Below are 13,742 nucleotides of genomic sequence, written 5' to 3'. Positions count from 1 at the left end.
GCCAGCAGCTGAGCACCACACAGCTGCTCACTCACTCCTCTCCAGTGGGATGGGGAAGAGAATCAGAAGAGTAAAAGTGAGAAAACCCGTGGGCTGAGATAAAGACAGTTTAATAGGTAAAGCAAAAGCTGCACACACAAGCAAGGCAAAGCAAGGAATTCATTCAGCACTTCCCATCAGCAGGCAGGTGTTCAGCCATCTCCGAGAAAGCAGGGCTCCATCATGCATAACAGTTACTTGGGAAGACAAACGCCATCACTCTGAACATCCTCCCCTTCCTTCTTCTTCCCCCAGCTTTATTTGCTGGGCATGACGCCATATGGTGTGGAATATCCCTGTGGTCGGTTGGGGTCAGCTGTCCCGGCCGTGTCCCCTCCCAACTTCTTGTGCACCCCCAGCCTGCTCGCTGGTGGGGTGGGGTGAGAAGCAGAAAAGGCCTGGACTCTGTGTGAGCACTGCTCAGCAGTAACGAAAACATCTCTGTGTTATCAACACTGTTCTCGGCACAAATCCAAAACATAGCCCATACTAGCTACTATGAAGAAAATCAACTCTGCCCCAGCCCAAACCAGCACACTTCTGCAACACTTCCCAAAATAATCTCTGCACTTCCAAAGTAATTTCAATTATTGTTTTCTGTTTTGTAAAAAAAAAAAAAAAATAATTCTAGCCCTAAATAAATTGTTTAAACTGTAAGCAACCAACTCAGATAAATGCACTTTTCCATAATCAGCAGATATCAAACTATACAACTCCCAAAGCTGAAGCATACAGGATTTCAGGTCCTGTTCTGCATTCCAAGTTACACGCTGCCTGAGAGATAAATGGAAGCACAGAAACGGGCTGCTCATAGTAGCCATATTACTGTGCTTTTAAATAAAGCCTGAATTAGCTGAAGTAGTGGAATTTTACATGGACTTCAGTGGGGACAGCACAGTCTCAACAACAGATTATTATGTATTCCTATTCCTGTTTTGCACTTGTCACTCAGATATCTAAAACACAGCTTAAATGTCACAACATTTTCAAAGATGTGGAACCTGAGGTGCAGAGGAACTGCATCGTTTGCCCTAGGCTAAGACTACAGTAGCCCCAAGTCATATATCACATTCTCGTATCAGTCTGTAATTTTTGTGCAATTATTGGATGTGTGAATTATAAATTGGCTGATACAGGCAGAAGATTATAACAGGGTATGTGTGCTCAATAACGATGAAAGCCACGTGTCTTGTTTTCAGAAGTCTACACCAATGTGAAGTGACTAAGTGTACATTTTGAATGATACATATTTGTCTCTCTGTACTCTGTAAGATCTGTGCTGAATGATTATTTTAAACACAAATTATATGGAGAGTGGCTTTGACTTTCTACATATATAAGGTGAGCTCACTCACCTTCCTAGGAAGAGAAAATAGGAATGTATATTTTTTTCTTTATCCTGTTACATTATTAAAAGTTTATTTAAACTTTCTCTTAACTGCATCAGAAACTTTATCAATTAATTACATCTCTATCAAAAAGTATTTAGCTGTAATCAAACTAAATTACTGTGTAGTAGCTTTCATTATTCATTGACACACTTTTGTAAGGGCTACAGAAAGAGCTTATTTACAAGTCTAGACATTCTTGAAAAGGGAGAAAAAAACATGCTCTTTTCAGTTTCTGAAGGATGTAATGACTGCATTTATAGCTGAAGCTGTCCGGTACTGAATTGGTATGTATGGCTTTCGTTCTCCCTTCAGGACCTTACAGGCTTGATTTTGTAATAAATTCAACATGCAAGTCCTAAATATATTCTGCAGAGTAATAAAACTGGTAGAAATTTTCCTTCTGAAAACATGAGTGAATCTGGTATTCATGAATGTGGCAGTTATATTATAGGTGCCCTGGACAGAAATTCATATAATGAAACCAGTGTCCCAGCCACATCAGACCACAGGTTTCTGCCCACAGCTAAACCAATGCGCACAGGAAACCATCATGTTAAAGAGGTGAAAAAGGAGCACTAGGTCCTTGACCCAGAGCATTTCCATGGCAGTGGCTGTTCAGCACTAACCTGAGAGGTTAGTGTGTGCAACCTTACAAAGCAGCACTGCCCAGAGGAGCAGGTGTGATCTGGCTCTGAACAAGAGGCGCAGGTGGAGCTCCCTTCACCGTCACTTTGGTTGTCTAATGCAGCTTTACAAGTGAGCTGGGTTCATACACAGCAGGAGGGTCTGTAAGCCAGACCAAGGGCTAGTGGACAGGCCAGGTTCACAAAGGAGTTATGGCATATGCACAACAGTAATAATCATGAGGACGCTCACTGCTGCCAGAGCTGTCTCTGCTGTACAGCCTCTGTTCAGTGCAACACTGGAGATCATGCTCAGAGTTGGGATCCAGTTGACATCAAAATCTCCTGGTTAATGAGGAGACATCATGAAACCCAAAGGCTGTGTAGCTCACAATCACTCTCACAAGTGGAAACAAAGATATTTTAGGACTTTTCCCTTACTTGCTGACAGAACGGAACTTGCAGCACTGCCAGCAGTGGCCCTGTGCCTGCCAGAGAGAGTGCAGGACCCTGGGAGCATAGCAATGTGGTCAGGGGTCAGCCAGTTTCTCATCAGTCCACTTGAATGAAGGTTGGTGCTCAGCAACAGCACACCGTGGAGTTAAACACAGGCACGAAGTATACAGAAAGCAGAAAACAGGTCAGGCTGTTTAAGCCTGAGTTGGAAGAATAGCAGGAGTTCAAAGGCTAAAGTCAGAAAGGCCGGTGCAGAAAATGAAATTCATCTAGCATGAGATAAGAAGGGTAGCAAAATCATTCATCCCCATAAGAAGAAACCCAGGTGAAGGAGACCTATTGAAAGATGTCTAGGAGAAGGCAACAGTGGTTTTGTCTTTTTTTTTTTTTTCACTAGTTTTTGGTAAAAGTTCAGCTGTAAGTAGATGCCTAGCACACTTAACAGCAGTGACTGAGCAGTAAAATGTGAGCCTAGAATATGAAAAGACTAAGAAAGTATTCCAATCATTTAGCTCTTTTTTAATTGGTTGCACCCAGTGACCTTCATAGCACAATCTTTAAAGAGCAAGCTTTTTAAGTCTGAAACAGTTTTAACAGGTAACACTCGCTTCTGATGGAGGCTGGGCAGAGAAGCAGATGTATATAGTAGTCACTTCAAGAGGAAGAAGAGAGGAATTATAGACCAACTGCCATAACTCCACTCCCCAGAAAAAAATCTGCAGTAAATAATGAAGCAAAGGAATATGAGGCATCTGGGAGATAAGAAAGCAGGGAGGTCACCAGTGAGACAAGTTTTTGTCAAGATCAAGTCATGCCAAATCAGTCTGATTTTTTCTCAAGCAGGGTAAGGGCATTGTTAGTAGGAGAGGAACAGAAGGTATCATACACACTTGACATGAGTAAAGCTTTTGGTACTTGTCTCACCTGACAGTCTTACAATAAATGAGGGAAACGGTCACGATGACATGATTTTTAGCTGGATGGAGACTGGTTGTCTGTAGTGAGAGAATGTCTATCAGTGTATCTAAATATGAGGAGTGGAGGTTCAGGAGAAATCTTTGGTCTGCTTTTTAGTGTTTTTGTTGACAACGTCAGATCATGGAATAGAGGGTACACTTATGAAAATTTTGGACAAGATAAAATTGGGAAAAACTGCAAGTATGTTGGAGAGTAGGATTAGAAATAAAACAGCTTTGGTAAAATTCAATGTCCTTTCTGTACTGTCAAGGACAAAATTGTACCTGAATAGTCAACAGTAAAAACACAGGAGTGGGAACAAAACAGAAATGACCTGAAGGTTACACTGGATCAAAAGGCAAACAGGAGTGTGATATGTTGCAAAAAAGGCAAATAGTTTTATGAATACATCCTGTAAAATTTGTCAGGCCACAACTGGAATACATGTTTGCATTTTCAACACATTGATGCAAGTCGATACAGCCTGGAGGACAGCAACAAAAATGATCACAGGTCTAGAAAAGATGGTCTGTAAGAAAGAGTGAGGAAACTGAAGTCCTTTAGTCTTAGAGAGAAGAATGTTTGTGTACATGGTAACAAGTACTCAAAAGGCTGTTGCAAAAAAGGGAATAATCTCCTTTCTGCCTTTACGGTATATAAGAAACAAAGTGATGGGCTTCATCTGCCCCTGTCAAGATCCAGGTAAGTCACAGGGAAGTACTTTCTAACAGTCAAGATAGCACAGCCCTATAATAAATTGCTTGGGGAAATTGTGGAGCCTCTAGTATCAGAGGTCTTTAAGCATAAATTGGACAAACAACTGTTGTAGATGTAATTGATGCTCCCAAGGAGCACAGAGAGGAGTAGATGATTCAGGGTCATTTCAGCCCTACTTTTCTACAGTTCTGTGTAATAGGTACCATAAATAAAATTAAGGAAAAGTCCTAGAGTTTTAAGCAGTCTTCATTTGTCCTTTTGTCATAAAATCTTTCAAGTTAGATAGGAAACTGAATTATTAAAGGATAAAACAAAGAGCAAAAGGAACTCTCACACAGGACTTAGAAAGAAGCTTAAAAAAAAAAAGGGAAAAAAAAAATCCTTCTGCTGCAGTCACAATTAGAGTCACAGCAATTGTTCAGTCATGAGTTGCTTTTCTGTACCACGGGAATAAAGGCCAAGATGAAGGCTGCCTTTATTTTAACCAGTAAGTCTTTCAGAAAAGGGCCTGTATATTATTCGACCTAGTGTCATGCTGAGTCTGTCCTCAATGTTTATCGAAGAGTAATAAGAGTATCATACTCAATTTTGCTAGAATACCTTCCTCCCAGATTATCTGAGATGCTCTACACTAATACCGCAGTACCCCAGGGTGTGCCTGAAGCACAGGGGATTCACCCGCCTGGCCTACTTACATCTCATTGGCAAAGCAATTGAAAAACAAGCGCGATCATAGGATGTGCAAATACATTTTTTCACTATTTATTTTATTTTATTTGCACTTAAATTCACTGATTTATTACAGACTACTCAGGATCTCTAGTGTTTCCATTTTACTTCTTCTTGTTCATTCTCTTTTGCTAAATGGAATAGGCATGTGTTCCTTAAAATCAGTACTGTCCCTATTTATAGAACCTGCCTTGATGTGCTGTTCAAAAAAAAGTAAAATCAGAGGAGAATGTACATGAGAAAGCATAATTTCTCTTCCTCGTGCCCTTGGCCAGCTACTCGGATGAAACTGCTGTGCATGGTGAAGACTTTTTCCACAAGGTATTCTTCCATGGGCCTTGCTGTGAGATCCTGTGGAGGCCTCTCTTCTGTCTACATCTCATCAGGCCAGATGAAGTGTTGTCATTCTACAAGTAAATCTTACATTTTAGTACATAGAAGTTACAGGACATAACTAGAGCTAAATATATCTATGTAATGTTGCCATGGAAATATAGGATTGTGATGTAAATATAAATTTTCTGTATCCACCTTATTTCACTAACACAAATTAGCAAAGCTCCAATCAGAGAATGACCATGCCTTTATTTTCTTTTAGTGGCTGGTATTGTCTATTGAAAATCAGAAGAAAGTGAAAACAGGGCATTTTAGCTACTATAAGAGTATCATCTCATGATCACATTTTATGTGCATGCTATTTTAAACTGTTGTACAGCACTCTACATCTAAAAACTCTTCATCCATCCAGAGAATTCAAATTATTTTCAAGTCTCACCGGTATCTTATAAGTGGGGAATGTAATTCGGCAATGCCTAGATTATGAAGTGAGGCAGTACACAGCTCTGGCTTGATACCTGGCCCCATATCTTCTCATTTAATTATATCATTTAGTCATTAAGAGACATAGCATACAAATAGTACAGCACAGGCTATCTATTTTACAATGAGAGTATGCAATGCCCAAAGCTGTACTCCAAACTGGGAGAGTCTTTGAACTTAGGCTGCAAAGGCACTGCCTGCAAAGGATCATAACACTTATTAAAATCAATATGTGAGAAATAAAGTGAGGAACAATCAAAATAGAGTGTATGTGAATTGAAATAAGTCTTATACAAAGTGTATTATCCTAGTTTAACTAAATCCATTTCTAAATCAAGATAGTTTAACTCGGAATACTGTTCACATTTATACAAGACAATGTAATTACCAGGTAGTCTTCAATACCAGGAACTATTACGCTACATGGGGAGCAGAGCTGTTGGGACTGGTGAAAATTTGCAAACAAGTCTCCGGGTATTTACCAAGTAAGGGAGTAATGCTGAAAATGGACACAGTCTTGGAAGGTCCCATTCATAGCAGGTTGTGGAGCAGGAGACGTGCTCAGTGAAAGACAGGTGGCTCAGGCTGGATAACAGGAGGTCACTGCGTGTGCTGGAGACCTTTAGTAACAAGGCTGTTTGGAAGCAGGTACCTTTTACAGAAGTCCAGCCACCAGTCTCTCCCTTCAGAGGGCTGGGGATCCATGAGGCTAGCTGGTACTTCTGTGTGGCTGAAGAATGGGATTTCTGCATCAGTGAAAACACTGGGGGTGGGGGGTGGAGGGGTGGAGAGGGGTGTCCATTTTGCCCTTTTGTCTGTAAGTTCATAACAAAACTATTGACCCCATTGGCCAACGTCAACAAAACTTGACAGGAGGCTAGGTCTTGACGATACAAGATGCCAACAGTAGGTCTGTTAAACCCATGACCTGCCAGCTTGAGGCAGCCCCAGCCGCATGCATGGCTGGTCCAAGCAGCACAGGCATCAACTTGTGCACAAATATGAAGTCAAGCAAGAGAAACAGTGGGAGAGAGAGGACAGGGCAGCAGGAACTGAGATTAGGGATTGTAGTGACTGTGGCAGGTTCTATGTGGACTGCAGGGAGAGGTCAGAGGTACTATGGGTGGGCAGGAATTCTGGGCTAGGATGCTGGGGAGATAAGGGAGAGGGTAGGAGTAGCTGCAGGTGGTGTGAGGAGGGGACACAAGAGAGAGAGCTCAGACTATTGCAGTGGCAGTCTTTGAAAGACATGGGCTAGGTTATTGAGGCAATTCACATTTGTTGGGCACCCACATTCTGCAAGTTTTCTGCAAATGGCGGGCTGGGTAAAGGAGGGAAATTTTCCTACATGGGGTCTTATGAGTTTGTAATAAAAAAGAGTTCACTCTGCAAGTTCAGTACAAATCTGTTAAAAAGTCAGTCAGTCATGAGGCACAAGCATGGTTAGCAGATGTCATTGGTTGACTATGTCTGAGAAGGAGCCCTGCGAGCCAGTCTCATTTTCCAACTTAAAAGGGAGGAAAAGTTGAACAGCTTCTCCCAAAGTTATTCCCAAAATTCCCTCTCACAAAAATGCAATTCTGGGAAGAGAAGAAAATTTCTATGTTTTCAGCCTCACACCATAGAATATTTTTAAGATTATGGGCATGTATAAAAAAGGACCTGCTAAAAGACTGCAGACTTGGCTGGAACATTTCTCTGCACAAATCTGGTCAAAGATTTTTTGTACGAATGAATCGGAAGTGTCTGCTTTCCACCGAGTGATTGTGAAATGTCTGATCTTTCTTGCTCCTACAGTCAGCTAAACCGATTTGCAGCACATGAACACAGATCAGTTCAGACATCTCTTTCTGTCCACTCCACCTTGATTGCTTTTGGTGCAGTCCCTGTGTGCTGTTATTACCTCTGCATGTCGCTCATCAGTGCCGTGCTGTAGGAGCATCTTTGCTACAGTTAATGTCTTCAGATAAAGATGTATTTTTATCCAGGGTGGACATGACTGTGTGCAGCCATGCAGATGCAACCACATTAAATGATGTAGCAGCATGCAGTCTATCAGTTGCCTTATATTGTTGCCTGTTTTTTACATTGGATAACTGATTAGCTATCTCATTGTAGAAAACACAGCTGGGACAAGCATTTAGATTTCACTGTGAAGTAAAGTAGATGAAAGTCTTTGGCTGATCTCCACAAGCCACGTCATGACAAATACTGCGAATTTAGGGTTTTAGAGAAAGTCAGCAGAAAACATTTATTGCACTGTAAGAAACACACACTTAAAAAGCACTCAGTGTCACTAAAACAATGCCCAAGGAAAGAGTAATGTATTCTTACTTAACGTTACTTAATCACTGGCAACTTATACAAACTAAAATTCCAATGAGATACACAGTCAAGAATTCATCTCAGACGCTAACTCAAGTGCACACTGTAGCTGTGCTTTCTAGATGAATATTCAATCATTTGTCATTTGCTGCATAACAGTGCACACACACTGGTTTTTTTTAATAGTGAAAACACAGCTGAGATAGATGCTACTAAAATGTAGACCAGGACACTTTTAAATAAGATAATGTGAATCTACCCTTAAGCATCTTTCTTCCAAGGCTTCAGAGGTTTCTGGTGAATGTTTTATCAACAAGAAATACAGAATTAGTTTCACTAGTTCATCCTTTTTTATCTACCAGTATATTATATATTTTTCCTATGTCTGTTTATAGCAGTGTAAGAGGCAGCCATATATTCCAGAAATTCTTCTTTCTGTTAGTGCAAGGCAGGAACAGCATCTTTAAAGGAATTCAGTGGTGAGTGAGTTCACATGTACTGCATGTGTTTTAGCAAGACAGATGGATTTTTGAGACTGTGCAACTGGGTGATTTTAAAACCCTTGAGAAGTCTGCTCCAGGGACCCCAAGGATTTTGTAGTTGGCCCAGGACACATACTGTATCCTTTCTACTCAAAGGTGTCTGTTTAATAGTTTAATAGTTGTATCACCATTTTCTTATCTCTCAGAATGTTATAATGTGCAGAAACTACCTTCCTCTGAGCCAGACTTCAGTATCTCAACATCTATTAGATTACTTCCTAGAAGCTACTGCTTTATTTAAAAAGTCAATAATACTTTCTAAGATGTTTTTATTCTCAAATGGACATGATGCTATCTTTGCCTTCCCAAATTTTAGTTTCCTCTTCAGATTACAATATGCATCCCAGGATCCTGTGCTGAGCAGGTTTGCAGAAAAAAGCTGCTGAAAATTAGTTAAGTGGCTCTGTGTCACACACATAGCAGATTATTAATCTGCTGCTATAGATTATTAGGAAGATGTTAACTCATGCTTGACCATAGCATCTTACTCTTATTTAAATGTTTTCACTTTCTCTTTTTCTAGTACCTGCACGCAAATGGGATTGTGCATCGTGACTTGAAGCCAGAAAATCTACTCTATGCAACGCCAGCACCAGATGCACCACTAAAAATCGGTAAGCAGCATTAAATGTATGCTTCCTTAATTCCTTTGTAGGAGTAATATGTGCTAACTGATGTTTACAGTATATAAGTCTCACCACCACTGTATTCGAAGCTAATGCTTATACTCAAATGAACAGCATGTTACTTCTTCAGCAGCACAGCTGTGCGTGGTGTTTTTAAAACCAATACAAAAGTAGATGCTTGCTTAGAGAATTCATAGCCAAAATTGTGCAGAACATGGCAGAGAATAAAGCGCTCAGGAGGAACAAGAAGGATCATGAGATCAGCATACAGTTGCATGCACCACTCCTGTGCCTGTTTTTTGGTTGTTAAACCAGTGTTTTAAGAGGAAAGATTCATTGGCATGAAAATACAAATGTGCAGATAAGTGGTAGAAAGTAAACTGAGCAAGGCTGACTTCTGTTTTGACAGCAGATTTGGGGGATAAGAAGTGATATTCTCAAAGAGCATAAGGAAGCTATCAGAAACATGGTCAGCACCATGGGGGGATGAGGAGGGACAAGGGGAGACCAGGCTTTCCTGAACGGGGATGTATTGTGCCAGTTCTGTTGGGGATGGCAGCTGCTTGCAAAGGGCATGACCTCCAAAAATGCTGGGTATGCCCAGTTTTTGCTTGAGCAAAGAGGAGCTCTGTGCAATGCTCCTGAGCTGTATGTGACCAGTCTGGAAATACCACCTTGTGCTCCCTTACCAGGGAGTGTGGGAGTGTGGGAGCATGTAAGGAGTGAGTGTTGCCACAGTCGTCAGGCCAGTGTTCATCATGGGTTTCAGGAGCCAGATTTCCATGAACTACTCTCAAGCAATTTAATATATATTTCTAGGGAAGTCTTGCATCTCAGGATGATTGTATCTTAATTTACATTTTGTCCTAGTTCCTATCTTTCCTGGAAAGGCTCTAAACAGCTGCACCATGATAGTTTAATGCAGCACCCAGTGGCCTTGGTTTGACAGCCAGAGTGGTATAGGGTCATCTGAAGCATTTTTCTAAATGCTAGTTTTCTAAATCTTCTGTTTAAGATTATTGCCTTGTTTACATTGAGATCTGATTTACAATAAGTGGCAGTGTTCATAAAAGTAAAGTATATTTCTGTTTAGATAAATAATAATACAGAAATTATAACCATTTAAGGACAAGTGAACCCTAACTACGCATTTCTAGAATAATATATGAACTATTTTTATCCTGATCTTGAGTCAAAATATTCCCTTTTATATTCACTGTAACAAACCAAAAATATTTCTGTTTTGCATTTTTTAAGGCCAGACTGTCATCACCTAGATTGAAATTTGAAGAAGCTCAGTTTATTCTCAGCAAAAGCTAAAATAGTTGTGAAGACTTCAGTTTTTATGTCTTTTAAAAAATGAGTCATGCAAGTACAACATGTAACATCATGAAGGCTTTTGCTGTCTGAGTAGTAATTCAGGGTGAAAACACTGCAAAAAGGATGATCAGTACTTCTGCCAGCACAACCTCCATGCCCCTAGAAGCCCTCTATCAAAATACTGCTGGGATTTTTCCTTGCAGGGATGACATACTCTGACCCTTATCCAAGAAATCACTGATGCACAATTTTTTAACCCAGAATTGTTCTGTTAATTTTATTGGATTACTTACAGAGTGGAAGCTGAATATATACCTAAAATGCATTTTTGGATCACTGCTTGTATGCCCTTAGGCATCCCATTGTATTGGCTTTGTGCAATCTTCAGGATAAAATACAAGCTACAATTCTGTCAAGCAAGAGCCAGGAATACTCATTTGTATGCACAAATTTTGTGTTTGGATTGCAGTCTGGCTGGATTCTTTAAATTGATCCTCATCTCTGGAAAGGAGAGTACTGTTCATTTAATGCATAAGTGTTCATTTAATTACATATACAATGTTAAAACAAAGTGATTTTACAAGGAAGTAAGAACACTAATATTCCTAAACAATCTTAACAGCTGACTTTGGACTTTCCAAGATTGTGGAAGATCAGGTGACCATGAAGACAGTTTGTGGAACTCCAGGATACTGTGGTACATTGGTTTTTTATTTACAGTATGCTGCACTTAATGTGAGGTTGTTACATTTTCTCTTTCCAAGGTGAAATGCTTCTCCCTGAAGTCAAAATTCAGAAAACCTCTCAAAAGCAGAAATAAAAACCTAAAATTCAGAACCACCGCTGGGTTAAATTTTTCTAAACTCATATTCTTTAGCACTGAAGCTTAATAATCAAAACATATGTCATGGAGCAAGTTCATTACTTGCATGGAAATAAGTTCAACCATCATAAAAATGCTGGAATTACTAAAATAATACTGGAGAGGCATCAGAAGAAATTTGGACTACAAAAGGCATAATGGCAAACACTAAAAATTTATAGAGGTCATAACAATTATGAATTTTTGAATATTGCTTGCAGTGAATTTATCTTAATTTTTTTTTAACATAGAGGAAATCAAATTATTCCTTAAGAGTAGGGTCATAAATTAATCCCCTAACCCCAAAATGTTTCAGCAAATATATGGTTTTAAATGCAGGCTTCACTCAGACCATTCTGGTCCATGCTGGAATGGTATCCGAATAACATAATTATGAGTGCAATATCAAGGAGCGCTTTGTGGCAGATCTTGTCAACTGGGGTGACTGGTGTAGATCTAGTCATCTCTTTCAGCATTAAAAAGGCTTTGGCAGTTTCAACTAATCCTTTTTTCTCCTACACAAAATAAGAACGAAATCATAGGTTTGCTTCAGTTTTACCAAGAGAATGAGAGTCAGCATGAACTGCTGCTTACCAAAACGACTAATTTGCCTCTGCATTCACAATACATCAACAAGCATGAGTTTATGGATGACTTCAAAGCAAACATCTAACTTGTTAGCTTAGCACTGTATTACACAAGGATCATAATTTTAATTCCTTCAGTAATTTAGAACTTAGGAAATTATATACTTAATGATGTTGGGCTTTTATTTTTCAGTTGATGGCCTTTAAGGACACTTTCTACTTGTTTAACTGTGGAAGATGTGCACAACATTTAGAAACTGTGTTTTGTCTCAGTTGCTCTGTTCTTACATGTTTCTGTTTTTTTCCAAAATCACAGCTAGTTCATGTTTCTCAGTCTTGTAGCTTTGAATAATATGAGACATCTAATTTGAATGCAAGAAAACCACCACTGATACTTCAAATTAAAACAAATTTCTGTAGAATCACATTTAGGTAAAAATATGTTTACTCAGTGTCATATGGGAGAGTGAGGTTTCGATAAGCAAGTGAAAAAACATAGTACTGGTAACAGTCCGTGAATAATTAGGAATGTGGGTTTTTTTCTCCATTGCTCTGGGGAGAAAATAAGTGGGGCAGAGAGTGGACACTACAATTGCCATATGCATAACGTCTAACAAACAATACCATAGCTGTGCTATATGTCAGATACCAGTAATCCAAAGAGGATATAACTAACACTCACCCCCCAAAAATCCAAAATCTAAAAGCAGAGTTCAAGCACATAACCTGCCACAGCAGGGAGAAAGCAAGCATAAAACTGATCGTGGAAAAAAATAATTAAAAAGATACTGCTGAGCCCCAGCGGCCGTTCCCTCGTGGGGCTGGAGCGTTGTGCTCTGCCTGCGGGGCTGCAGCAGGAGCTGGTCCTGCTGCCGGTGGGGATGTGCTCAGCCTGGCCGTCCCCTGCACACAGCAGACTTTTCTTGAGCAGCAGCATCCCCAGGTTGGAGGGGACGGCAGGGTGCTCCGTCGCTGTGGAGACCCTCAGGCCTGCCCGTGGGTGGGTGGTCTGCAGAGCAGGGCAAGACCCTGGTGGGTTTTGGCTGGGTTTCTCGTGGCGGTGCTGAGCTGTGTGAGGCTGAGCAGCCAGCAGCTGGACGCAGCCTCGCTGACTGCCTGGAAGCTTTCAGCAGGGCATCCCATGCATGCTGTCAGGTTCCCAGAAGAGCACCCTTGTGCACAGCTTCAGTGTCAGAGCAGGGACAGTTAGCTCCTGGAGACACGCAGAAGCTCGCCTGGACTCCCGGAACCAGAAAATGACCCAGAAATGGATCCTCCTGTGCCAGAACATGCAAAAGAAGGAGCCCTTATGGCAAAAGAGGATTGCAGCCCTTCATTGCAAGGCACTTCCATGTCAGCAAACCAGCTTATGGCCAGGGAGGCTGGTGATCTTTTTTACACCTGGGCAAGCCTGCTGGGCTTCCCGTGGTGGATGCTTACCTCCAGAAAGCAATGTGATCTTGTGGAGGAATCTATTTCTACCATTCTTGCTGAACTCTAGATCCTGAATGGGCTCCTGCAAGAGACTGCAAGTTGCTAGCAGTGTGCTGGGTGGTAAGCATCTCAGGTAGTTTTGGACAGAGCTGAGCCAAGCCTTGTGGAAACTAAAGACCTGGCATTTGCTTTTGTAACTGTAGAAGCAAAGGAAAGAGGACATTGGAAAAGACCAAAAGATTACTCTGTTACCTTGTAGCACAGCTGATAATGCAATTCAGGTGACATGTCTGTTACCTTGTATGGCATTCTCTG

At 40.7% G+C, this 13,742-nt stretch overlaps 1 protein-coding gene across 1 annotated transcript in view; it reads left to right on the top strand.

Moving 5' to 3' along the window:
• Nucleotides 1-13,742, top strand: part of CAMK4 (calcium/calmodulin dependent protein kinase IV) — a 182,450-nt gene that overhangs the window by 146,730 nt on the left and 21,978 nt on the right. The window contains exons 6-7 of the mRNA XM_030005065.2: nt 9,122-9,212; nt 11,167-11,241. Of these exons, the coding sequence (XP_029860925.1) occupies nt 9,122-9,212; nt 11,167-11,241 (166 nt within the window). The remainder of the gene's footprint in view (nt 1-9,121; nt 9,213-11,166; nt 11,242-13,742) is intronic.

Source organism: Aquila chrysaetos, chromosome Z (genome assembly GCF_900496995.4).
Source record: "Aquila chrysaetos chrysaetos chromosome Z, bAquChr1.4, whole genome shotgun sequence".
Classification (NCBI taxonomy): domain Eukaryota; kingdom Metazoa; phylum Chordata; class Aves; order Accipitriformes; family Accipitridae; genus Aquila; species Aquila chrysaetos.
The sequence above is the reverse complement of the archived record's forward strand: the minus strand, read 5'-3'. Positions and strand labels throughout refer to the sequence as shown.